We start from the raw sequence: 27,565 nt of genomic DNA, 5'->3' as shown, positions 1-27,565 counted from the left end.
TCTGCTTAGCATCTGGCAAACTTTACTTTGTTTCTAGTCTTTATGCTAAGCTTTTGGCTCCAGCTTTTACCAAAAAAACCCAAAAAACTGTGGTATTGATTGTCTTATTTAATCCTTAACAAGAAAGAGAATGACCGAATATGTGGCAATATCCCTTTAACTTCTCAACTTTTTAGGTTCATGCAAAAAAGTTAATTAACCCTTTAAAAAAAATTTAAAAATTGGCTTGATTTCCTTTGAAAACATGGGAAGAAAGCAACAAGCATATAGCACAAAACTTAGCAAGAAATGAATTTTTAAAAAGTTACAAGAAAATTTCCTTAAAATAAGCAAAATTAAATAAATAAATAAAATAGAGTAAAAAAATCAAACATCAGATTACCTAAAAACGAGCGCTGAAAATCTAAAACATATAACATACAATATATGTATTTATTTAATATATTTTATGATATTTTTCTGTTACATAATTTTAATTTTATAAATATTTTTTGGCATTTTTTAGTAATCCTCACCTCAGTTTTAAAACAATTCTTTAGGTCATTTTCTTGTCATCTTTAACTAATTTCTCGCAATTTGTGGGACATTTTTTGCCAAGTTGGTCATTGCCTTTTTTCACCATGTTTTACAGAAAAAACAGTTTGCTCGGGTTTCAAAGGGTCAGACAGCTCGTAAAAGGCGTCTGAACGTAGCACCAGAAAACTGATGTCGATACAGGTTTTAAAGGGTCAAATGAAAGAAATGTCTCAATTTGAGCTATGTCACTAAACGTCCTTCTGTCCCCAGCTGATGACATCAAGCCCTGCCCTCGCTGCGGTGCCTACATCATCAAGATGAACGATGGGAGCTGCAATCACATGACCTGCGCCGTCTGCGGCTGTGAGTTCTGCTGGCTCTGCATGAAGGAGATCTCCGACTTGCACTACCTCAGGTACTTCAATCTCCTCTTTCACCTCTTTTATCAGCTCCATGTTGACTTTTTCAGATTTTCGGGGCTGTAAACTGTTTTCTCCTCGCTGTGTTTCCCTCCATCAGTCCATCTGGCTGCACGTTCTGGGGGAAGAAGCCTTGGAGCAGGAAGAAGAAGATTTTGTGGCAGCTGGGGACCCTGATCGGAGCTCCAGTCGGCATCACCCTAATCGCAGGCATCGCTGTTCCCGCCATGGTCATCGGCATCCCCGTATACGTCGGCCGCAAGGTGAGAAACCCACAGAGCCACAAACTCTGATCAAAAAGTAAAACGAAGCAGCGCAGATTAAATATCAATCAAGATTCTGTTTCTGTGTTGCATATTCCTTGCCTAAAATGATTTCAGAAACATATTTTAGACTAGTTTGCAACTAGCTTGCATTACGTCACCCATCAGCGAGAGCATTTATTGGTCCAGTGCAGTGCAGTGCATTCTGGGAGTTGTAGGTTTCCTACCTTTTGAGCCAAAGTGAATTCCTCCGCTTTTACTGTAGAAACTGTGGTATCAAGCTTGTCATCTAACTCTGTAAAAAAAAAGAGAATGACCAAATAAGTGAAAAGATCCCTTTAACAACTCAGCAATTAACTCTTTAAAAACCTTAGAAAATTGGTTTGATTTATCACAAAAACATTGGAAAGGGCAATGTGTAACTGAACAAGAAATGGCACAAAAAGTAGCAAGAAATTTTTTTAAAATCTGCAAGAAATTTTTTAAAAATCTGCAAGAAAATTACCTGAAAATAGCACCAATAAAAACAAAAAAACTGGAAAAAGTAATAAAATGAAATATAAATAAAAGCATGAAAAGCGAACTCCACAGCTTTTTTTCACCTTCACTTCTTTGAGTTTAACAGGACATTTGGGGCTTGTGGAATCACTGATTGACATTTTTCGCCATTTTATAGGCAAGTAATAGATTAATGGAGAACTAGAACTAGTTTGTTGTTTAGATTCCTAATTTTTTATTTTTTTTTTACATAACTGACTGAGGCATTTTTTCTGTTTTGTGGTATTTTCTATTAAACTCAGCTGTAAAGTGAGTTTTTAGTGAGCGTTTGATACAGATTTATTCAAAAAGTACACATAAACCATGTTTAAGGTACACATCTTCAAGCAAAATCTTTTTAATCTTTATGGTCAGTTCACTAAATGTTTGTCTTCAGCTGCAGAAACCAGAAGTGGAAAACCTCCGAGTTGTGGCAACACACAAATAGTTTTACAGCTCTGCCACATTCACTCTTTCACAACCCTCCTCCTCCTCCGGTCATTATCTGGAATTTACGACATTGCAGAACGAAAACCCTTTTTGTCTGAGTTTCAGCATGCTGCCCTCGTTTTTGACACAATGTTAAACGTTTCCTAGAAATAACAGAAGGCACTCTCAGTTCCTGAGACCGACAAAAAGGTTTCCATTCACATTCACATCACAAGACGGACTTCAGAGCTTCAAAATAAGAACCCGATGCTGACTGATGTTTTGGAAAAAAGGTCACAGGTTTTCTAAGCTTTACTTTGAGTTTAATATTGAAATTCCTATAAAATAAGACAGAGACACTTACAGATCTTTTCAGTGGTAGAAAGTAACAAAGTACATTTACTTAAGTAATTTTTAGGTACTTGTACTTCAATTTTATGTTACTTTATACTTCTACTTCACAATATTTCACATATATTATCATTATTATATAATCATAATTAACATATATAAAATATACATTAAAAATACATACTTTAGACAAAAAACATAATAATACATCTTAAACCAATTATTGTAATAATATTACAATATAATATAATTATTAGTAATAATAATGTATTACTATAATGTATAATGTATTAATTAAATATATGAATGTAGAAATAAAGGTCTTCAAAAGTCATAACCAGGGCTTTCTAAAACATGCAGATGTGCTGAAATTCATTGTTTGTCACCATAAATGTGATATTATGCTGCTTTAGTTTTTGTCTTTTCAGTGGGTTGTGCTGTTGTATTATTAGAGACACAAAAGGACAGTGGTCTTTTAACCCTTTAAAACCTGCTGCTGTCAGACACCTTTGAAACCAGGACAAATTGTTTTGATTTCTTTCAAAAAACCTGGGGAAAAGTCAATGAGCAACTTGGTAAGAGATTAGAAGATTTAGAAATGTTTTCATCTTTCTTATAAGGTAGGGAAAAATTACAAGGGAAAAAAAGAAAAAGCAAGAGGAAAACTATATTTATAATTATATCAAAATTATGTCGCAAAATTATCCTAATTTTAAACTTTTTTTTCCCCAATTTATTTTTTTTTATTTATACAAATTTTCTGGTAATTTTCATGCACTTTCCCATTATTTCATGCAAATTTGGGGTCAATTCCTCTTCTCTCTGCATGTTTTTGAGAGAAATCAAGACATTGGACATTTGGCTGCACCTAAAGATACTGCAGCGCTCTCCTGTGGAGAAAAGTGGAACTGCATATTAATACAAAAGTCCTCTGTAGATTTGGCACAGTGTGTGCTGAGTTGGCCGTGGTGAGCAGGTTAGATGTACTGCAGCTGAGACACAGCCGCTCACCCACACGCTCTGTTAGTCCAAACCTGCTGAGGAGCTTTGGTCGTCTTAATCAGAGAATTACAGACTGAATCTTTTCAGGAAGTTCCTCAGTGACAGACGTGACGCAGACTTGTTTCAGTATGATAAGTTGTGACCCAGATTGAGTTTCTTAAGAAGAAGCTTTGAAGGCTGTTTAAAGGAAATACGTCTGTGCGTAAACGATTCAGAGTGAATCCCTGCAGGGGAAGCTTTTTGTAATATCACAACATTTTTACTATGAAAACTATTTTTCCCCAGTGTGTGGAAACCTGTGGTTACTGTTTGTTAAGTGACTATTTGTCCTTACCAGAGGAAGCTTTTTAATTTTGAAATGGTTGTGGTTTGATTGGAATTTGCTACATTTATTATTATTAACTTTTTAAAGAACAATCTCAGGATTGAGCTTCAGATCAGTTTTGATCACAAGATTAAGAGATTTAAAACAGCTACTCAAAACGAGGTTTTTCCTTCATCTGGAGAATATTGACACATTTTACTCGGATGATACTCTTAAAGTACATTATTTGCGTATTTGAGTATTTGGCTCAACTGTAATAGATTGTAATTGTGAGAAACCATCACTGCTGACCAGTATTAGAGTCTGTGGTAGAGTTGGGTACAAAAACATACAAGAATACTTTTTACTGTGAAGAGTTAATATATTGTTCAAGTGCAAGTTTGACTTTTTATTAAAAGAAGACATTCTTAAATGTTGTTGAAGTATTGGTTTACGCAAAGATACCATTTTAAAAGTAGTGTTTTAACCACTGCAATAGTTACCTCTTGCTGCGTGTTTATGCCTTGAAGAAGGTCTCAGACTGACAGTTTGCATTATGAAGATTTTGCATTATAAAACCAGGGTATTTGAAGGATGATTCTTATAAACTGAGCATTTTAAGGGGAGACACTGCAGTTAAAAAATGCACTCCGTTAATAATTATTTACATTAACTCAGCATGACTGTGTGTTTATTAACATGGAGTGCAGAAGTGACTCATCTAACAGTGACACATGGACGATTTCTCTGTTTATGTTCTGGTCATTTTAAAGTCAACAAACGTCCAGCCTTTAACCTCCACCGCTGCTCGGTTTTCTCTCTGACCTGCTCTGAGGTATCTGACAGGTGTGTTGACCTCTGTCTCTCTGTTTCTTTGTGCTACAGATCCACGCCCACTACGAGCTGAAGAAGACGTCTCGTCACCGGAGGAACCTGGCCATCACAGGCGGCGTGGCCCTGTCGATCATCACCGCCCCTGTCATCGCAGCCGTCAGCGTCGGTAAGAAACCTGACAACAGCTGTTATCTATTATGCACCTTGAAAACAAATGTATCACTGTCCAGATACGTAAGGGAAGAACTTAATTACATAATAAAAATGAACTGTTTTTTGGGGATTTATACTTTTTATACAAAAATGTGTTAGAAGTGCAGACTTAAATATTGTTTCTCAAATGAAGGAAATGATTTTTTAAAAATATTTAGTCTCAAAATTGTTTCTTTAAATTATCATTATTCTAACTCTCTTGCAGTTATCTTTCATCTGCTGCTTTTTGTCTCTCTTTTTCTCCTTATTGCTTTATTTGTTACTTAATTATTGTAGTTTATTTATGTTGTTCATGTATAAGTTCACAGGTAGACAGAGCAGAAATTCAAACTGAAACTGACAAAACTTTTTCTTCAATGTTCTCCCTGAAGCTCAAAAAATATTAGCATTTGAAAATCACATTCAGATTGGTTGAAAAATTATGTCTCATATCTATAAATCATTATATATTTTATCATTCGATTAAAACATGCGTTTGTCTTTCTCAGGTATCGGTGTGCCCATCATGTTGGCCTACGTGTACGGTGTGGTGCCCATCTCTCTGTGTCGAGGAGGAGGCTGCGGTGTCAGCAGGGGGAAGGGACGAGGCGTACGCATCGACTTTGACGAAGACGATGGTCCAATCACAGGTGAGGACACCGGACTGATGTCCTGCAGGAGGACGAGCTGGATGTCATTCAACAGATCTTAAAATTTACAAAATATTCTCTGCGTGATTCTGCAGTGGCGGATGCGTGGCGAGCCCTCAAGTCCCCGAGCCTCGGCGAGAGCAGTCTGGACGGAGCGGTCAGCGGTCTGAGCACCACCTCTCCCAGCGAGGGTCTCTCTGTGGCCCCGGGGACTCTGGGTGACACACCACACTTTAACACCCTGGCAGGTGGAGCTCTGGGAAGCCGCACTGGCAAATACAGCAGGTGAGGAGAAGAGATGACGATATCTGAGCCAAGTTTGACTTCAAGAGTAGCTCAAGATTTCTATTTTAATAAAGCAGAAAGTTATTCATAACAGTGTTATAGATTAATATGATTGCTTATTGTCCTGCAGGCTGGAGGTGCAGGCGGGGGAGCTGGCTAAAGAATCAGCCCAGAGGGAGACAGGCAGCCTGGGAGCAGGAAGCGACTGTGCCAGCACCCGAGGAATGGCCGGATCCATCATCTCGTCCTACACACTACCTGACAGGTGACACTTCTGTCTTCCTCTGTGGTTTCTTAAATCCCTCTCTGCTTCTTGTGATGTGATAAGGATGTATGTTTGTTTGTAATGTATCGAGCGAGATGGTGGTGAAACAAGCTGCAATGTAATCCCTGCAGGAAAAATTAACAACGTCCATTTACATCCACTAGAGTGGCTGTTTTTGCAACTGACAGGCTCAGATTATTTATAAGTATTTAACAATTTATGGAAAGGATTCCTACAGAGATAGACCTTTTTGTTAAAGACTAAGATCTTTTTTGTGTAATCAGAAATACACCTGAAATTGCTATTTCCAAGCCCACCAGACTCCATTTAAATAAACTATGATTTTATCAGGGTCAAAAACACTTTATTCAAAGTCAAGAGAAGCAAAATAAAACTCACAAAAGCGTCTTTAGTTCTCCTTTCCCTTTCCTTTGTTTCAACAGTGACCAACTCTGGTTTGGTTCCAATAATAACTTAATTACCCCAGTTAAATGTGAAAATATGCTGGCTCTATACACATTAAATCATTGTTTACTTAAATGGAGTGTGGTGGGTTTGATGATGGCAATGTCAGGGCTGTTTCTGGTAAAACAAAAAGGACCTTTAAGAGAAAGGTCTGTCTCTTTAGGGTCCTTTCCATAATGTTGCCGGGCACTTAAAATAATAATCTACGCCTGTTAGTGGCAAAAACAAACACTTATAGTTGACATAAACTGTAACATAAAATAAAATAAAATTACAATGTGCAAACAAAAACGGTCTAGAAACATTTTTTTAAAATAAATAAATATATGTATGCATATATATAAGTAAATATGTACACCAATTGCACAAGGAGGTAATTGCACTTGTGAAAAATTGCACTTTTGGTATAAATAGTCCTCAGAAGCGTGACACTGAGACTGTCTTGTGTCTCTGCAGGGAGTGCACCAACCTGGAGATCCAGGTGGACATCGAGACCAAACCCAGCCATCTCTGCCTGACCAGCGAAGAGGACCTTACCCCGCCCCCGGGCTCTGCTGCCATGGCAACCGTCTCAGGTGTGGAGGAGCCTCAGGACTGCAGCTCCAGGAGGGGCGGGGCTCTCTCCGGGTCGGTGCTGGGACTCTCACCGGGCGTGTCAATCAGGGAGGGGCTCCGAGACGTCACCCTGGCTCAACCGGAGAGCATCCGCAGCGACCTGGAGATGTCGGACACTCAATCGGACGACATCGCCGAGCTGACGTCAGACGACTGTGACTCACCTCACCCGAAAAGCTGTCACCTCGCGGCCGGCCAGCAGCCCCCTTCATGCCGAGCCCTGAACCCCTCTGAAGGCCTTCACTGTCCCGCAGACAGCAACGTCATCCTCTACGTCTGAGAGGACAGCCGCTCCCAGGATTGCACAAAAAACAACAACTAACCAATCCACCCAAACAGTCCCACCTGAGCTCTCCTTTACTTCATAGCTTTTCTCGTCATTTCTCGTTTGCTGCTTTTGCGACTCACAGACACCGTCTTAAACACAGACAGCGTTTGTTTACTTTTGTCTGTCTGTCTGTCTTATCTATCTACCTGTCAATCTCCTCACTGAGAACATTGTCAGGGCTCTACCTCTGAGATTTATAAGATGATTTATGTTTACTCCTTGGTGCAAAATGCCTTGGCTACTTAAGCAAAAAAAAAATTAAAAAAGAAAAAAAGAGGTACAAATTTTCCACAAGAAATATTGCAATGATGAAATTATGAAATAAGGTGAAATGTCACCGAGCACAGCAGAGAAGGAGAAGTTTGGACGACGGATGTTTGCAGAGAAGGAAGGGGATGTTTCTAACTGTGTGAATGAATGTGGACTTCGACTATCGTGGCTTTATTTTCTTCTTTTCCTCTATTTATATTCAGACGACCTTGAAATTATTTGCCGCGCGCATGAGTCTGCATGAGCCGTGCCTCGTGTGAACGGGTTCAAAAGACGGCGAGTCTCTGTTACACTGGTGAAAGTGAACGTTTACTTTGGAGGATGAAGCTGCACTTGAATCTCACTTTCCCTGCACAGAGGAGGAGGAGGAGATGTAGACAAAAAAATACGAGTTTAGAGTTACAGAAATAAGCGATTGAGTTCTGACAGTGATGCGGTGAAGTCAGGAGACACTGCGGCGAAGAGAGAGGTCATTTTATCTGAATCTAGTGAAGTCTGTGACCGCTGAAGACACTAGAGGTCGATCGATAATGGTTTTTCAGGGCCAATACCAATAATTAGCACTTAATGAGACTGATAACTGATAGTTGGAACTGATGTTCATTTACAACAAAAATGAAAATAGAATTTGTAATATAACAATAATTTATCTCAAAAATGCAAAAGTCCTGATTGTTTTCAAACATTTCTGACAAAATATATAACTGTTTTGTTCTGAAAATACTTGAAACAGTTTTGTAGAAACTGCATGCTACTTTCTACTTTTACTCCACTACATCTCAGAGGGAAATATTGAACTTTTTATTTCACTACATTTATTTGACAACTTTAGTTACCTTAAAATTTATATTTTTGCGCACAAAACAACAAAGAGCTTCTAAAATAACATGTTCTCAGTAATTAAGCTACCCAACAGTTTATACAAGTACAACTAAAACTATTAGTTGAATAATCAATGAGCCAGTCAAAAAAGAAAGGCAAGTATTTTAATGATTTTTTATGCAAATGTGACAAAAACATACAGTTCCAACATTGGTTATTTTCATTTTAATCATTTAAATATATTTTTAATAGATATGAAGCTCTGACTAAATATCACAGGGTTCCCGCTGATCCTTAAAAAGTCTTAAAAGGCATTGAGTTCATTAATTTAAAAAAAATGCCTTAATTGTCATTATATTGACTTAAATTAATTTTTTGGAAGTCATTAAATTGCTCAGACACAGAGTGTAGGATTTTATGAATCGTTTTTTTTTCTTATATTGCATTGTAGAGTAACATCTTTTTTTTTGTTAAGTAATTTGATAAATTCTTCATCTTAAACTCATCACGATGGGAGTCCAAACACTGAATCTCACATGCAGAGTGAGAAACAAAATCGCCAAGAAATCTGTCCAGATGCCAGATATTAACCACTTCTGTCAGCAAACCAAATGCAAACTTTTATGATAATATAATATTCACTATCTTTTATTTGTTCATTTTTATAAAGGGGTGTTTTTTCAACATTTGATGTAGATAATCTTTATTTATGCACTGGACAAGAAAATTATGTTTTACGTTATGAAAAAACATATGGGAAAATTAAATTGGAAAAAAAAAATTTTAAATCTTCAATTTTTGTTATTAGAAAAGTGGTCTTAATCTTAATCCCGAGTAGCATTTAAAAAAGTCTTAAAAGTCTTAAATCTAACTTGCCTTAAACTGCAGGAACTCTGCTTTTACCCTCAGATCTCGGCCGCTCGCTGTCAGAACTCTCTCGCCGTTTCGTTCTGGTGTGCGTGCGTGCGTGCGCGTGCGTCGCGTGCGTGCGTGCGTGCGTGCGTGCGTGCGTGCGTGCGTGACTGGATCAGTGTTTGACATTTGGCTGCCTTATCGAAACACGCTGACCAGCACAGCGCACGCACCGACAGGACTGGTTTTGGTTTAGTATTAACTTTGACCCACTTGAGCGCTGTGAGTGTGTGACTGAATGAACTCCTGATGAATGTATTTGTCCCACTTTGTCTTTTTTTGAATGAGCACTTGTGCACTTTATCTGAATTTATCTAAATTATCTTTTTTTTTGCTGTTCATCATCTTTGACTATGAGTGACTTCAGTTGCGTACAGTCTGTGGTACAACCAAAATAAATCACCTACCAGAAGGCCTTTTATGTTGGATGTAACTTAAGAAGAGTTTGGCTCCAAAACATCATATAACCACTAAATAAATGCTTTTTAAGTTTATTATTCAGTGTTTTTTTTTGTTTGTTTTTTTTTTTTTTACGTAAAAAGGAATATAACATGTTTTTATCAGTGATCCAAGAACTGTAATTTCATTTTTTAATGCTTTATTCTATTAGTTTATCATCTTTATCAGTTTATTTTTTGGAGCCAAACACTTCAAATATCGATGCCGATAAGCTCTTCTAAATCATACTCACTCGCCTGAATTGTTTCTTAGCTTTGTATCACCTCTGTGCTTCTGTTTCAAAAAAAGGTTTCCTAAAAGGTTTTCCATGTGGGAACCTTTTTCATCTCAGAGTAGCTTTATGGATTTAGCTGCTTATATAACTTGGCAGTGCTTTGTTTGGTCTGCACTTATCACTTGTTTCTGCCTGCCTGTGAGAAAACACATGAATGTACAATGGACGGAAACCCAAAACTTCCTGAAAGTCTGAGTGAGTGTTAATGGTGAAAAGTCCCATTAAGAACACAGGTGATCCTGTTTAAAAAAGGTTTTAGAGTATATAGATAGCAATATTTAAGTGTTATTATATTGTTTGTGTATTTCCTGTCACTGTTGAAGCCCCGCGCTGTGTGGGGTCGGACATGCAGGACTGTGAAAGACAACTTGTGGACCTTTGGGGAAAAAATAAATAAACACAATCTGATGTTGCACCAAAGCACCGATTTGTTTTCAATTCTGCTGTAGGAGAAAAAAACATTTAAACTCTTACAGACTGTTTTTAAAGATGCAGAAAAATCTAAATCATTCATAAAATATTGCCGTCTTTCAGCAGCCATAAAATCATTAGAATCTGAAAATGTGCAAAATGTGAAAAAAAAATTTAAAAATCCAGAAGAACTTTGGAAATTTCATTTGAGTTGCTTTTGCTGCCTTTCAACACAGTTTATTTCAAAATTAAAACATAGTGTTTTGTTTTTTTTTGAAAATGTGAGTCAAAGTTGCATGTAGTTATTGAAAAACCCTCTTTAAGTACAGCTGAGGTTAAGAGTTTCATTTATGTCACTTTATTTTTGTCAGTTTAAGATGCTTCACAGATTTAAATTGTTTGTATAAAAACACTATCAACAAATAAAATAAAACATATTTTCCACAGAATAGGCTACATGAAGAAATTATAATTAGGGACATTAATTTATCAATACGACTACTACCACTACTACTAGCACTACTACTAATAACAGTAATAATAATAATAATAATAATATTGAGCAGGATCAAGATGGATTAAAAAGATAAATTAAAAGAAACATTTTGATTTTAATAATAATAATTCTAATAATAACTATCCATATAGCACCTTTAAAAACAGAGTTTACAAAGTGCTTTGACAAACAAAACAAAGCAGAAGTGGGATGCATAGAGGCAACGGAAAGGCAAACAGTCCTGTTGAAAACAAGCTGGAAGAAACTAATAATAATAATTGAAATAATAATAATAATAATAATAATAATAATAATAAGAAGAAGAAGAAGAAGAAGAAGAAGAAGAAAAATGATGATGATGATGATGATGATGATGATGATGATTATTAACTTTGATGCAATACCTTAAAAATATCAAATTCTAATCAATATCACTGAAAAAACATTTATGGCATCAAATGTATTTTTTTCATAGATTTTTAAAAATTTTTCTTTCATAATAATAATAATAATAATAAAAGATTGCAATAATACAATATATATAATTCTGTATAATGATTGAGTAGCTCTTCTTTTACTGTCGGTGTTTTAATTCTGATGCTAATACTTCAGTAAAATCAAATTTTAAATGAAGGAATATTAAACAGTATTTCGGCACAGTCGTCGCGTATCTTCACGACACAGGGTGTCATTTTACGGCCGTGTTACAACCAGCCGTAGAGCGAAACGCGTGAAGACGGAGGAAGGTTAAAGCGAGTCCAACAACACACGGTAAATATAGTTATTTTATACTTAATGTCGGTATTTTACCAGCGTTTTACTTCAGTTTACTCAGTTTAGAGTTTATTTATTGTGTGAAAGTGGAACTAGTGTGTTTGCAGAGTAAAAGCGGAGCGGCCTGTTTGTTAGCATGAAGCCGTTGAAGGAGAAACAGCAGCGACACGTTAACAAACATCTGATAGTTTATAGTTTGTAGTAAACATGTGTTGACTTAAATAAAAGAGTTATAAAAGTTTCACATCGTGGTATTTTTACACAGAAGTTTAGCCAGCTAGCTTCTGTAGTTAGCTTAGCGCTAGCTGTTTAGCTAGCGTCGGTTAGCTAGCTTGCTAATCATCGGTTTAGCTATCGATAAAAATTAATAAAGAGTTTATTGTTGTGTTTAATAAAAGTTAAGGAAATTGGAAAAAGACTACAGATTATTGAAGCTGTGTAGGTAATTTATGTTACATTGTGCTACCCCTGTTATACCGCTTTGTTGCTAATTTTCTAGTTTGTTATTTTACTGAAATGTATTGTTTTATTGTTACTATTTCGCCCTTTACTTTGTCTCATATTTCATACTTAATTATGATTTACCATATTTAACCATGTTATTTTGATATGTTACTGATTTTGCATCGTATTTTCTGTATTATATTTATGTTAGAAATCTACATTAACCGTTTGAAATCTGGAGCGACATCACTTTTCTTATGCTGCCTTCAGAGGCCTTTAACAAGTATTTAAACATTTGAGACCTTAGTAAATTGGTTTTATTTCTTTAAATAAATGCCCCTCAAATCTATCTATCTATCTATCAATCAAATTACCCTTAGATAGTAGTATCAGCTATTAAAATAATCACTTCATGCTGTATTGCTATGCATAACATACTGTTCATGTATATACTTTGATTTACAAACATCATTATGTGTAGTTTGTGCAGACCGATGCTGCAACAGTGTTTTCCTGCTAAAAGCCTCAACAATTATTAGTATTAGTATTATCTAGTTAAGTTGAGTACATAGAAACATTTACAGTTGCAGAGGCAGCGTCAGTGTGCTGTACAGCTGTATAAAACCACAGCTAATTTACACCAGTCCCTTGATGAACTGGTCTGTAACCCAGTTGGGAAACAATATTTCTGGCAGACCTTTACCAGTCTCTGGTTAAAAAAATAAATAAATAAAATAGACATTAGTGTATAGATAGGTATAGACCAGTGAGGAAGCTTGTTATTGATATTCATTTATTTATGGAGAAGGGGTGGGAGCAAATAAGTTATACTTTGCTATACTTTGCCTTTGTATTGTTTTTTCCTCTTCTCTCTGTTTTAAAAACAATATTTTTTTATTGCTGTGTTCATTGCATATTCGAAATAAGCAGTTTTAAAAGTAGGTATCTAAAAATGGATGCAGCCCTTGTTAGTTACTCAGAATGTGGTTTATTTCAGGTCAGCAAGGATTCAATCAGAAGGAAGTGAAACTGAAAAAAATCAGACGATATACCTTGAGGATAGTGAAACAAAATAAGTCTCAGTGCTGAAATTCAAAACTTTCCTTTAAACTGTAATTTGTTGTGTTCTTTACAAGGGAGACTGGTGATTTACTCTGGGGTCTAAATCATAATTTGCTCTGTAATCTACATAAATAACCCCCTTTTATCTTTTCTCTCTGTGTCCCCTTTCATTAGCAATCATGCCGTTCGTGGACATTCAGTCGCGGCTTGGCGTCAGTCTGGACAACTGGATGCTGCTGCAGAGCGGAGTGCAGCCCAACAGGAGGGCGGCGCGCTGCCATGCCTTTGAGAAGGAGTGGATTGAATGCGCCAACGGCATCGGGCAGACCCGCGCCAAGAAGGAGTGCCAGCTGGAGTTTGAGGACTTCTATGAGTGCATGCACAGGCAGAAGACGGTGAGTGTCTGCCTTAGGTGACTTTTGTGTGCAGTTAGAAGCTTTTGAAGTAAGTATTTGGGAATACTGCTGCATTATAGTTCAAGAAATGCACAAGCCAGAATGATCTTCGTTATGTTTGGAGTTGTGTCCCTTTTTGCATGTCGATCTGAGCTCACTCGCTATGATCCACTAGAGTGGAAACAAGAATCAGTGCGCCGGCATGCAGTGAAAGTTTATGCTGTGAGCACAACTGGGACAGCTGTTCTAAGCAGCGCTTTCTGTTTGATAATGTGACTTTATGTAAACTGATCTGTTCATCACTTATTGACACGCTTAGATATTAACATGATGTCAGAAGAAAAAAAAGATGTTAATAACCACTTATTTCAGATTTTAGTGTGTAACTGATCTAAATTACGTCGGTCATATTAGATTTAATTTTATGTTTGTTTGTTTTTTGTTACTGATCAACAGATGAAAAACTCAATGATCAAGTGAAAACTGTGAGACTCTTTCTAGTTGAATTTGCACTGTCTGTTCAAGGCTGGAATATCACGCCATTATGCTGCATGTTAATAACGTACGGTTGCAGAAAGGCGGAACAAAGTTGTCTTGCCTCTGAGCCGGCAACGGCCGTCACAGCACCAAAATGAGGTCTCTGTAAAACATAACACCGGAAAGACGTCTTTATCATAACTTGTACTGCAGGGACACTCAGCTGGCTTTGCTTTGGGGACACGTTTGACTTCTGGGGTTTTAGAACGTTTCTGGGATTTTAGTATTTTAAAAAAAATTAGGATGTTTCTCAGAAACATCTTAAAATCTTTTAGGGAGTTTTGGACATTAGGGGCTTAGATAGGACCTCTGTTGGGAGGTGCAGGGGATCCTCCACTCACACTTTTTTTTCATAAAAAAATCTATATTTTGATGCTGTTTTATGCACTCTGGCTCTTTATCTATACTAACAGTACAACAACAACTCCTACCAATCTGGCCCCTGATAGGGTGGCACCCTATCGGGCCAGATTTGGCCTGTTGGCCACAATCAGTCAATAGTCGTGCATTAGTCCAGAATTTGTCTGCATCATTTGCCCTTACGTGACTTTGATATCTAACATGTTGGCATTTCTGCAGCATTAAACTGTCTGATTCTTGCACAGAGTGTTGTGAGATAAATCAAAGGGAGAAAAATAAGGAAGCATGTTTTAAGCATAAATAAAAAAAAGTGTATAAAAGTCAAAATGCCTAGAAACTAATAACAGAAGTGTGTTCAAAAAGAAATATGGCATCTAATCCTTTAAAATACTTCAGAGTTAAACTGAGGTCAGTGTTGATGGTCGTGTGTGTCAGCAGAACAGAGACAGACACACACTGCCTGCTCACTGTGAATGTGCTGCAGCAGCAGGAACGTCCTCGCCGTAATCCAGACGCCTCGATTTGCTCGTTAGCCACGTCTAACTCATCAGGATGTGATGGAGATGAAGTGCTGATTTAAGATGGATTTCGCCTCCATTTAAGACGAACTACGCTTGAAATGTTAGTCGTTAAACAGCTGCATGTAACTTTATAACGTCAAAGTTTCAAGAACGTATCAGCTGCGGCCGCCTGCGTCTCTGCTGGATTTTTCGTTTTGAGCTACAGAATATGATTTGGAAGGAAACCTGCATGTTTACAGCTCTGAACAGAGGTAGGGAGCTAATCTTCAAATCTTCTTGTTCTTCAGTTTCTCACAGTGACACGTGGTGAAAGGAGTAAAAGACAATGTTAAAATCACTGTTCTCTTTGAATTGCATCCTCCTCAGGAGGAAACTAAAAGGTGGAGGGCTGCAGAACATTTGCTTTAAGTACTTATTTTTCCTTTTCTCTATTCTGTCTCTCCTTCCTGTTCTCCTGCCCCATCATTTAACCCCTTATGCTCTTCTTCCCTGCAGCAAAAGAGGCTGTATGAGATCCGTCAGCAGCGCGAGAAGATGATTAAGGAGGGGACCTACACGCCGCCGCCCTGCCACACAGGCAAGGCAGAGTAATCACCAAGAGGGAACACGAGCAGCTCTGTTCTTGTTTATTGTAAATCCTATATCACTATTTCCTGTTCGTCTGTACAAATTTGCAAATAAATGCTGTTATCCAATATCTTCTTCTTCTTGTCTTTTTCTTCCCAGTCTTCTTTTTCCCTCTTTTTTCAAGATCTGTGCAGAAGATTGAAGCCAGCAATGCTGTAGTCAGCAGGTGTTCAAAGGTTTGCTCAAACAATTACAATTCACTGAGATCGGCAAATTAAACTGCTTGAAATATGCAGTTTTTGATTAGTTGGTTGCATTTACAGGCGTATAATCAGTGTAGAAATGACAGTATACTTTTAAATACTTTTCTTTGTGAGTTATTTGTACTGAAGCGATAATGTTTGGTGTTCATTGATTTCCCTGTGAGGGAGATAATAACTGCAAGGTTTACACAAACAGAGGAAGACATTAACAGAGTCACAAATTTGCAGACTTATACCTCGACAAAGAAAAAAAAAGACTTTTAACATCAGTAACTCCTGACATCACTCGGACTCCAAAAATGTGAAAAACAAGGAGGAATTACATTGATAAGCCTTTGTTACAGTGGGTAAATCATTAAAAAAGCCAACAGGTTTGGACCACTGCTGGTCATCATCAGACCTTTAAAACATTTTTTTCCCATGTTTTTCACATTTTTGAGTGCCTGAATTTCTTGTCTGTTTATGCTCTTGGTTCTTGTTTTCCATGAGCCCGCAGCACAAGTTTTGGAAATACGTTTGATTGTAGCCTTCAGAGCAACCAGTCATCTCTCTTTTTCTAAATATCATGTAATCTGAATACTTCTCCATCATAACAAAAATATTCAAACAACACAGAAACACATGACTTCTGTATAAAGATTATTAAACTGGACTTAATGTTGTGAACATACACTATAAAACACTTGTTTGATCATAGTTTTAACACTATAAAGATGTTGAATTTTTATGTGGAGTTTTAGTTTTTCATGCATTTAGTTTTAAAGCTGAACGTGGACTGCAGGCATCAGTGGTTGTTGAATTATTGGCCTCTTTTTGAAGCAATAAATTAAAAATGCTCCAACTGCTTTGTACTTACAGTATATTACTAAAAAGGCAGTAGATACTGTAAACCAGTCATCCTGTGAGTGATGACAAATAGCACATCAGCAGTTTCTAGTGAACAGCCTCGTCACAGCTGGTTAACTGGCTCATTGTCATCCCTCCAGCTGTGGTCGTCATGTGTTTTGTCCTTCTGAGCTTCTATTGTCAGTGATAGTTTAACTACAGGTCATTTTCTTAACCCGCTGACCTAATTTTAGTAAATCGTTTAATGGATTTAGAGAGCAAACGCTCCAGAGGGACGGCTGACCGCTCCGATGAGTGACTGATATGAATGGATGCTGGTCGACATCCTCAATTAAATTACCAGCATTAAACTGGGACTGATGGGATTAGGAGGCTCTGTGAAGCGCCACAAGATGGAGCCAACAGCTCAGAAAAAAAAACAAAAACAGGAGGGCAAAGTCATGAAGTGTCTCTGTAGAGCTCAAAAAGTTTCTGCATTTTCTGCTTTTATGAGTCAACATTTCTGCTCTTTTGTGGTGGATGTTTAAACTCAGAGCACTAAATAGTTTCATGGCTGCATTTAACTTTGTTGGAAGCTCCTCTGGTTCTTCCGTATGTATGGAAAATTAAGGATGAAAATAGCTGCTATTGAGAACAGAGGGGTCCTCTGTACATTTCTGGACGTTTAGGGGGGTTAATTCTATGATTAAATGTATATGACATATTTAAGGCTGGCTCTCATAGTTTTTCTAATATATATATTTTTTTTAAATCAACAACATTTAACTGGCATGAGTATTGTCCAACAGCTTTGCATAACTGGTACAAGCCCCTGTAAGGTAAAGTTAAGGGTCCAGATTGTTGGGGATATATTAATTGTAATATAATATGATATAGTAGAATAGAATAGAATATGTTTTCTTTAATGAATAGTTACCTGAAAATAAGAACTGTTGTGTTTTTGTTACCATAGGATGAGCCGTTCTTTAAATCTATATAGGGAGTGGGTCCTCATCCACAGAGGTCGCCATGTTGCACTGCCAAACAAAATGAATATGAAAAATAAATTCAAATCATAATGAATTTAGTAACAAAATATGTTTAAAATGTATGATTGAAAAAAAGTCAATTTAATATAGAAAAAATAGAATTGATCAGAATTGCAGTATAATCAAAGAAAATGCATTGTGTAAAACAAATGTATAAAAATTAAAACTGGGTTTTAGTGAAGCAATTTAAATGCAGAAAAAAAATGTTGTTTGGTCTTTTTTGAAAAAACTCCAAAAAGTGTAGAGTTTGGTTGGTGACTGGTACTAATTCGTCTTGATTTGTTGAGTTTTGCTGGTGAAAACAACTGGAAACCTCCATATTTTTCAGATCCTAAATGATTATTCTAAGTTAGTTTATTAGAGTAATAATTTTTGGATGAGACGTAGAAGCTGAAAACTGTTAATCCGATCTGATGCGAGTTCATTCATTACATTTCCCGGTTTATAATGTAAGGTTATTACTGACCTGAGATCAGCGGGAAGGCTCGGACACGTTGCGTCATTGACGTCTGTCACGTGCGGCCGCCGCCAAAACCAGCCAGCAGCTAAACCGAATTTAAATTGGGAAATTGAAATGTCAGAAATAGACAGGTTCATTTTTAAAACGCCCGCGGACAAAAAATGTGGCGGACACGTTGGATTATTTTTCATCCACACCTGCGGAGGAGCAGGACAGGGAGGAGCCCGCTTCATCCACCTGCCCAGCGGGTTAACATTTATTTAAATGTATTTGTAAATTTAAATAATGCGAAAAAGGAGTCAGTGCAACCATCCTATAGTAATCATCTCAACTCGAACATTTTTTGTGGTTATTGAGAGGGCGGTATTACTTTTCAATAATTCATATTGAAATTTTGACATTGATTTGACCCTCACTATGGATTAGCCCCGTGGATTTGTTGTATTGGTGCATAGTATAAACACTGTAAAATAATGAATATTAAAGCAAGTATTGCAAAAACCAAGAAACATAAATGTAGAATAAAACAACAATACAACCATAAATATATATATGTAATAAAAATGTGAAAATCTCTTAAAATACTAAAAAAAAAAAGAAAAAAGTTGATAACATATCTGCCTTAAAATGTAAGAGCTATGCAGGATTTAGAAGTATTTGTGAAGAAAGGTGCAAAACTGTGCAAGAATTGAGCAAAGGTAAACTGCATGAAGCATAAAAAACCTGATCTTGTGAACCTCAATATTTTTATCTTGACCTTGTCAGGTGCAAATATAAGAACAAATACTGAAACTGCGTTTTTCATTTTAGATAACATGCAGTTGCAAATATTATCCAGATGCCAAACTGTTTTAACATCAAACCGTTTGTGTTGAAAAAGCCTCGGGCAGTTTGAGGTCTCTGCACAGTCTAACCTGTACACTCAGTTTAATGTCACATCTTAAAATCTGATTAAACTGCACTGAGCTTTTTGATTTGATGCCCAGTGTATGAATGAGCAAGTTTTTCATTGAAGAGTGACTCACACAGTTAAGCTTTGTCTGAGGCAGTCGGCCTCATTGTCCTCTTGATGTCCTAATTGGCCTTATTAGGTTGGAAATCAGTTAACCACAGCGGGGTTGATGGATACACGACTCACATTATCACAAGGTTATAAACTGATTTTTTTTCAGAGGGTGCTGGACAGTGAATGTATGGAAAAGAAGGTGAAAATAATAATTAATTTTTCTCTTTTTTACATATTTTATCGAGCCTCAGCAGTATAACATATGCATTAAGAAGACAAAAGGGCTCACTTTTTTCCTCATTATCATTGAAACCCCCATATGTAAACTGGATTTTGTTCACAACCAAAGACTTTACTCACCAGTATATGTATGTCAAGAGACTAAGATGTATATGTTTTATAGGATTATTAATAATTAACTGATGAGCAGTGATAACAGAGAACATCACTCCTCTGTTTATGGTCTCAGTACATGTGGCCGCTCGCTACATTAGCTGCTGTTTAATTAAAGCTGCAGCAGATAATCCAGCCGTACTTCACTCTCTCTGATCAACTGAGGTGGAGGGAGGATGAGAGCGTCTGGATTATCCTGCACCACCAAACACACACCAATCCCAGTGATACCCAGTTGACCCAGTGCCTTATCAATCTGAGTGCTAGACAGTCAACTAATACAGGAGCACTTTCCAGTAAACAGTTTCCAACTAAAACAGAGCATAATTTTATTTGGAAATATGTTTTCTGGCCACCTGATGGATGCAAGTCCAGTTTTTAACTCTCTTTTAGCTCCACTTTTGGTCTCCACCACCTGAGGGAATATCTGGCTCTTTAGCTGCTAAATACTCTGCTGTTTTCAACCAATCCAGTTGCAAGAATGCCATTTTGATATTGTACTTTTCTGCAACAATAGATACGTTACATTTGCACGTTTCATACGAGGGGTCGACTGATATTGTTTTTTCAGGGCCGATAAAGATTACTAGTAGTTAATGAGACAAATTACCAATATTTGGAACTGATATGCATGTATAATAAAAATGAAAGTCTTTGTCAATATTTAGAGTTTGTAATATAACAAACTCCACCACAAAACTTTGTTTAAATGTCTTTAGCGAATTCAACATCATATAAGCAAATTCCCAGCAACTTTATTTTATAAAGTCAAGTGAAAATTTAAATTAAAAAAATTAATGAATTAAAATAGCTCCCTGAGGTTTTACAAAGTAAAAGTTCCTTCCATGCTGATACGTTCTTTGTACTTTTTAATTAATTAATCTTATCAGCGATCATTAAATAAAATGCAGATACTGATAATCTGCTAAACTGCAGACCAACAAACAACAAAACAGCTGTTTTTTAGCACAGCATTTCTGGGTCTTTCAGCTGCATTTTAGCCAACAAACATATTTTTAAAAATGTATTTATTTTTTAAAACAACTTGTAGATGTTTTTCCACCTGTGATAGTGCCACGAAAAGCAGTTACTTTTTTTTTACCTAGTAATTACTGGGTTTTCTTGCTGCGATAGTACCACCTGAAAACGGCCTGTGAAACTGGGAATTGAGGGTCCTCTGCCAAAAAATAGTGTCAAACACATAATTTCCTGCATTATTATTTTGCAATAATTTGTGCCTCTTCTGCATCAATTTGTAGTACACATCTTTATTTTTTTCCCAAAGAAAAGTCCTTGGCTACTTTCGTGTTTTTATTGGGGGTGGATAAATGTGTCACTGTCCCAAATATTAGACTCTTAATGATTTAAGTAAATAACAGCCTTGGCTATTAATTGAAGTTTTATGGTATGCAAACTCCGGGGACCCTTAGTGGTCTGGGACTCCTATGACCCTGCTTACCAAAGGTCAGCCCAAACTGTGAAGACCTGATTTGGAGCTGCAGCCCAAATTCAACTCTCACTCCTCTGCATCGCTCCAGCTGTTATCAATTTGCTTTTTTCAGCTACTCCCTCTTTTCCTCCAGCTGTTTGGAAAGGGAGGAGGAGTGTGTACTTGTGTGTGTGTGTGTGTTTGTGTGTGTGTGTGTGTGTGTGTGTGTGTGTGTGTGTGTGTGTGTGTGTGTGTGTGTAGGGATTATAAAAACCCAGATTAACGCTATCTCGTGCTATAAAAGCTCCGATCAGATCCGGCGCTGCCTTCTTCTGTGTAATCCTGAAATATATGTGAATGAGTAGCGAATAACGTGAACGCCCTTTCTCCCACTTTACACCCCTAAAATTGAGTGAAAGTGTGTGTGACTGTGTGAATGTGTGTGTGTCGGTGTGGGTTTGGCGGTGCTGCTGAGCCACTGGATGACGCAGGAGCACAACCGAAATCTCAATTTCCGCGACACTTAACACTCTCAATAGACATGGGTTAAGTGTGGTGAAAACTGCCTATTGAAGAGAAAGAGAGAGAGAGTGTGTGTGACCAGGAGAGGAGGGCTGGTGGGGGGTTGCTGAGAGGAGAAGGGAGAGAGACAGAGGGGGAAAGGAGGAGGAATAGGACAGCCATTACCATTCAGGATTACGTTGCTTTGCTTTTTTTTCTCCTCCAGCCTCATCCCCCCTCCTCCGGCTGTGTGTCGGTTCGGTTTTGGAGGAAACGTAACGGAAACCGGATCGTTGGAGCGGAAAAACCAGGCTTTATCCACCCATCCATCCCTCCGGAGGAGAGCGAGCAGCGGTGGCAGCATCCCCGGCCTCCCTCGCTCTGCGCTCGGATTCCAGGACCGCTGCTGCCCGGTGAAGGTAAGCGGCGGCTCCGGAGCTCCAGGCGGCGTTTTCAACCTTGCAACCACCCGCGCGTTCTCAGAATAAGAGCTGTCGAGGCTGGTGATTATATACAATGTTTATTAAATTAATTCTTTGAAATCAAAACTAATCAGCTCGAGACCGAATACCATGGCCACGAGCCTGTAAACTCACAAGACCCACAATTTAGGCACATTCAGGGTTGCATCCTAATCTTAAACCGTGCGTAATACTAATTATCAGTTCATTTATTGATGAATTTGGCTCCATAAGGTGTTGTCTAATGCTCCTCCTAGAGACAAAAATCAATAACGTGTTGATCACATGCCCCACGTTGATTGGCATCATCGCACGAGATGTTTCACTATAACAATAATTTCACGGTCAGTTTTACCCGAAATTTCGAAGCACATTGCTCGTGATTTGTGCGTCGGCCGGAGGGCTGGGCTGGGCTGGATATGACTGGCGGACAGTCACTCAGTGAGGGATTCTGGGTCGTGAGAAGGCTGCCGAGGTTGATTCCACTAATGAGACACTCAGCAGCAGCAGCATGGAGGCAGCATTTGGGCAAACTGAGACAGCCACAAATGGATAAATGTAATTAGTTGGCGTTATCCATCCAGTGCATGCAAGCAAGTAAGCAAGGGCGGTGTTGGACAAAGAGCTGCCCAGTGCTGCTGCTCCTGCATGCAGCCCTGCGTGCACAGTTAAGTCTCCATGTCTCATGTCCATTCATGCAAACACATCCAAGGGAGAGACAGACAGACAGACAGAGAGAGAGAGGCATGCATGTAAAAATGATGACATGAAACACCAGCTTTTTTATGTGCACATTTATGAGGTTGCCTTTTATTGATCTGTGCAACCTCCTCCATCATCACACCTCCACCTGCATCCCAGTGGACTCCACTACTGCAGGCTGTCTGTCTGTCTGGAAAACTGATATTATGCAAGGTGCAGCCAGAGAGTGAGAAAGAAAAAAAAAAAAATCAAGATTCAGGGCTCCCCTCCTGCCGCTTTGTACCAGATGGTCAAACGTGCATCTCCCTCCAGCCTTATGTTGGACCCTCAACATGCAGGCGAAGAGTCAGCTCAATCAGATCTGTAAGACACCGTCTATTCATAATTCATTTCCAAAATTATATAATTCACTTGGTCTCTTCCACCCATTTGCTCCTCTGCACCGGCCGTGGACACACCCCCTTACTACTGCATGTTACTGTGCTGGAAAGCACCAATATGTCTCGGATGCAGGGGATAAAGGATTGCAGTATTAGTGTGTGACATGGTTGCAATTTGATTTTATCAGACGGCTTTGAATCAGAGGATTTATGGTTTATTAATTGTATCTGTTTTGCTCACATGTCTGACATTTTACAATAGAGATGCATAACATCCATGGATTTTCTCCTCTTTTCATTTTTACATATGGCTGCTGCTACTTATTGTATGTATTTAGTATTTTAACCTTTATTTATACAGAAAAATCTTTTGATATAAAAATCACTTTTTCAAGAGTGTCCTGGCCAAGACAGGCAGCAACAAAAGTTACAGACAGACAACACAGAGCAAAAATACAAAATCAATAGAAAATATGCCCAATGGAAACATGTTAATATAACAAAAGTTTTTACGCTTGCATGAGGTGGTATTCAGACGAATCTAAAAAAGCCATATTTCGTAAAACTGCATGGAAACATTTTGCTTTTAAAGCTCACATGATGCTATGGCTATGCGCTTGTTGGTGGGAACTGGCTCCCTCATGATGCAGCAGGAGCTACAAAAGCTGTTATTGCATCACATAACTCTTCAAAAGTCGAGCGAATCATCCGGAAGTTTTGAATCCACAATTCCTCTATGAAATCGTGGACTATCAAATCCCAGAAATCCCTTATATTGGCGCCTTCCACGTATGAGGGGCTCGCCTTTTCATTATCGCTCATATAACACATCTACGTGTCCTTCCACTGGAAATAATGGCAGCTAGTTTGGTGGCTGCAATAGAAATAAAGCTGCTAATGTTTTGAACATCCATCGCCATGCTTCTTTGAATGTTATCGTCAGAGACGCAGCATCACTCAGTAGTAACACAGTCATCTAGCGATTGTGTAATATCGACATTTTGAAAATATTGCTCAAGTTCTGCAAAATTCTGTAATAGTGTGGATCTATCTTGTGATCCGTTAAACCAAAGTGTGATTTATTTTTCTTCTGGATTTATTTCTTGAGAATTCTTAGATGCCTCAAGAGATGAAAATATTCAGATTCCACAAAGATCTGAGAAACTGTGGAGCAGCAATAATATTTGTCTCTCCGTTCCCTTTTAATTATCTTGTCACTCATCAGATTTGTCTTGAATCTCTGGACTAATCTGTCATACATTTCAGTCACTTTCATACTAAAATCGTCCTGCTTCTCTTTGTGAAATGCTTGACTGGCAGCTCCATCCTCCCCTGTCTGTCTGTGTGTGTGTGTTTCTGTCTAGCCAGCAGTCTCTGTTGGTTTGCTCTCCCTGCAGCTTTTTGGTATGCACACGGCATCTTAACATGAGTGAAAAAAGAAGAAAATGGAGACGGAGGGAAGCAGAAGGAGAGATTCCTCGTCTCCACGGCGCTTATGATGTCTTTAGGTCTTTATGGTGCGAGTAATGACGTCCTGGAGCTGTAAATATTGATCAGAGTGTGTACTGGAGGCAGAACCAGTGACCCCATCCTGCTCCTCTTTCTCCTTTTATATCTCTTATCTTTTCCTTTGTTACAAACTTTCCTTTCTTTGTTAGTGGCTCTGCTTCACTCTCACTTTAATTAACTCTCTCTGTCCAGTCATGCTGAGTAGTGAGCTGCAGGATTGTTGGCAAGCCAGTCCAGTTAGTCTGTTTGTGTGCGTGTGTGTGCGTGTGTGTGTGCGCGTGTGTTTCTATATGCTGTGCATGTGTGTAAATGTGTATGTGTGTGCATGCGTGGGGGAGTCTAGCCACTCATTCATCCAGTCAGTCAGTGTGTTACTCATCATGACTCTGGGCTGCGTCATTCATCCTCATAACTCTACTTACAATCTGCACTTTTAATAATCGATGCAACAAGTGGGCTTTATATATTTCATATATGTAAGTGCAAGATAAACACATGTTAACTTGCAAAAGCAGGAAAGTTTAGAGTAAGATGTCAAAGAGACAGGTGTTGGGTAATGCTGCATACTCAATTTAAAGGACTAGTTTGACATTTTGGGAAATACACTTACTTGCATGCTTGGAGAGAGTCAGACCACTCTCACCACGGCTCGGTCTCCAGAAGAAAATGCTGGCGTTTTAGTGGGCATTTTTGTGACTTCCAGCAGCTTTTTAGGCACCAAATGTGGATGTTTTTAGCACCTAGCCACTATGCTGCTTATAGCAAGAAAAAAACCACTCCATTTCACACAAGTTTATTAAAGACAACGTTTCGATGCGGCTTGGATCTTCGTCAGGTCAAAATGTTTTATGCACAAAATGTTTTTCCTCTTTCCTCCCTGTTTTTTGATATCCTTGCACTTACATGATGTGCATATAACTACCCTCTTTAAACTGCTTATAGTACCACAAAAGACATCATTTTTTACAGACGCATCCTGAGTTTTCCACCAAGATAATCACTCAAAAACAGTTCCTTTATGCTGTGGTTCCTGCCAGGATAGTGCCACTAAAAGCAGCTGTTTTTTTACAGTGACAATGCTGCATTTTACACCGGGATAGTGCTCTGAGACATTGCTTCACTTTCTGCCAAGACTACTTAAAATATCCACTTGGGTATTTTAAGCCAAAACATGATCTTTACCTAACAATAACCAAGTAGTTTTTATGTGCCTAAAACTAACCACACATTAACCACAGCGTTGTTGAAACATAAAGGAATGTAAAGTTTCGACTTATCCACTACATAATAACGTAAATGTAAAGTATGCCTATCCATAGTTTGCTGAAATGCACAACGACAACATTCTGGCCAGTGAGTAGCATAGTCTGTGCAAATAACAAGATAAAGACAAACATCAAGAAAATGAGCTGAACTGATCGAATGTTAATATTGAATCTTATTTAGATGTAGCTGTCAGTGATGGTGGCTTTGTGGTTTCTTGTCAATTCATCTTTGCATCAGGTGGCAGATATCGTCCCTGTCACAGATTCTCTTGGATGTACAAGCTCTATTTTGATGCTTTTTTATGCACTCTGGCACCTTTTGTCTACTAAAAGTGCAACAACATTTTCTACTATAATTCACTTTATTTTTATTGTACATTAGAAAATGATTGAGGGGCCACTTGGCACCCTATTGCAGGCCAGATTTGGCCCGTGCGCCGTAAGTTGATTATTGATCACAGTATTCAGTATAACACCTGCTGGCTCTCAGGAATAGTGTGAGATTTTGTAAAAAGACGCTTATTCCTTGCTTAGAGTCTGACATTAAGTTCGATGCCTCTCTTGTGTCTGTGCACTAGATATGGAGCCTAGCGTTGCATGAAGACTGGAAACAGGGGAAACAGCTCATGTTGATGTAACGCTGGTTACGCAGCTCTGGATGCACGCTGTTAATCACGTGTAGATCAGATGTGTTTTCTGCTCAGGTAGCTCTCTGTTGTTGAGATTGTCAGGCAGAATTATTGTCCGTCTGTTGAGCATGAATGTCGGTTGTTAAAGCTCTGGAATCACACGAAGACGTGCAGCGGCAGTTATGACCGTTAAGTCTGGTTTTCTCTCTCCAACTCTCCCTGACCTTATTTTTCTTTTCCTGTCTTCCCTTTTCTCTCCTTCTGAATCTGCTGCCAGCGCTACATCTCTGTCAGAGTCTCTGTTTCATGTCACTCCTGCTCTCTTTCACACACACGTACAAACACACACACTGCTCAGGCTGAGCTGTGGGAACAGACCGCCTCCATGTAAATCCTGGATGTGAGTTATAAATCAGGCCAAATATCCAGCGTCTCTGCTCTGTGTGATGTCACAGGAAAAAGAGGAGTGTGTGTACAAGTGTATGTGTGTGTGTGTTTGTAAAACTTTGGTGCACACTTGCTTATATTCATTTTTGTGTAGTGTTTATAAGTCTGTTAGTATCTAAGTCTGTATTAGATAGAATATGTTTGTTAGTTAATTTGGCCAGATGGGGCCAATGAAAATGTTGTGTGGCGCTCCAAAACCCACAGTTATAACTCAACTTCAGGAATTCGATTGAGCTGTTGAAGTTTATAGGTTATTAAACTATTTCAATATGGGGAGTTGAGGAGTTGCATACTGATATATTTTGGTTTCTCTAATATTCATCTAGACTAATACCGTTACATTTAACCTTTTAGGTTTCACATCCTTTCTGTTTTAACCCTCTGAAACAAAAATGGTGAGAACCAACAAAATGAAATGACCCCAAAATTTGAAAGAAATTGGAAAAAAAGAACAAAATATTGCTGGAAAATTAGTAAATAAAAATGC

General features: G+C 38.2%; 3 protein-coding genes across 7 annotated transcripts in view; all 3 read left to right on the top strand.

Moving 5' to 3' along the window:
• Positions 1-10,612, top strand: part of rnf19b (ring finger protein 19B) — a 44,213-nt gene extending 33,601 nt beyond the window's left edge. The window contains exons 4-10 of the mRNA XM_088090867.1: positions 787-931; positions 1,036-1,198; positions 4,707-4,821; positions 5,357-5,497; positions 5,593-5,782; positions 5,913-6,047; positions 6,969-10,612. Coding sequence (XP_087946993.1) covers positions 787-931; positions 1,036-1,198; positions 4,707-4,821; positions 5,357-5,497; positions 5,593-5,782; positions 5,913-6,047; positions 6,969-7,407 — 1,328 coding nt within the window. The 3' untranslated portion in view covers positions 7,408-10,612. The remainder of the gene's footprint in view (positions 1-786; positions 932-1,035; positions 1,199-4,706; positions 4,822-5,356; positions 5,498-5,592; positions 5,783-5,912; positions 6,048-6,968) is intronic.
• A 1,122-nt stretch (positions 10,613-11,734) lies between these two features.
• ndufs5 (NADH:ubiquinone oxidoreductase subunit S5) lies at positions 11,735-15,889 on the top strand. Its single transcript, XM_088090869.1, has 3 exons — positions 11,735-11,870; positions 13,554-13,774; positions 15,688-15,889. Exons 2-3 carry the CDS (start codon positions 13,559-13,561, stop codon positions 15,781-15,783), a joined length of 312 nt encoding a protein of 103 aa, XP_087946995.1. The 5' UTR covers positions 11,735-11,870; positions 13,554-13,558; the 3' UTR covers positions 15,784-15,889.
• A 5,931-nt stretch (positions 15,890-21,820) lies between these two features.
• macf1a (microtubule actin crosslinking factor 1a) overlaps positions 21,821-27,565 on the top strand; it is a 281,961-nt gene continuing 276,216 nt past the window's right edge. For 2 of the 5 annotated variants that reach the window (XM_088090432.1, XM_088090426.1), the window contains exon 1: positions 21,822-22,104. The gene's annotated coding sequence lies outside the window, so the exon portion shown is untranslated. Of the gene's footprint in view, positions 22,105-27,565 lie in introns of all 5 variants that reach the window. The other 3 variants (XM_088090433.1, XM_088090434.1, XM_088090424.1) reach the window with 2 other exon arrangements.

Source organism: Plectropomus leopardus, chromosome 17 (assembly GCF_026936395.1).
Source record: "Plectropomus leopardus strain MGB_pleo_1.0 chromosome 17, ASM2693639v1, whole genome shotgun sequence".
NCBI lineage: Eukaryota > Metazoa > Chordata > Actinopteri > Perciformes > Serranidae > Plectropomus > Plectropomus leopardus.
Note: the sequence above shows the minus strand (reverse complement) of the source record. Positions and strands in the feature narration are given on the sequence as shown.

Bases quoted from the DNA above. Each gene is read 5' to 3' on its own strand.
- ndufs5 (XM_088090869.1), top strand. From the start codon at position 13,559: ATGCCGTTCGTGGACATTCAGTCGCGGCTTGGCGTCAGTCTGGACAAC. The intron at 13,775-15,687 runs GTGAGTGTCTGC...TCTTCCCTGCAG, and splicing joins GCATGCACAGGCAGAAGACG to CAAAAGAGGCTGTATGAGAT.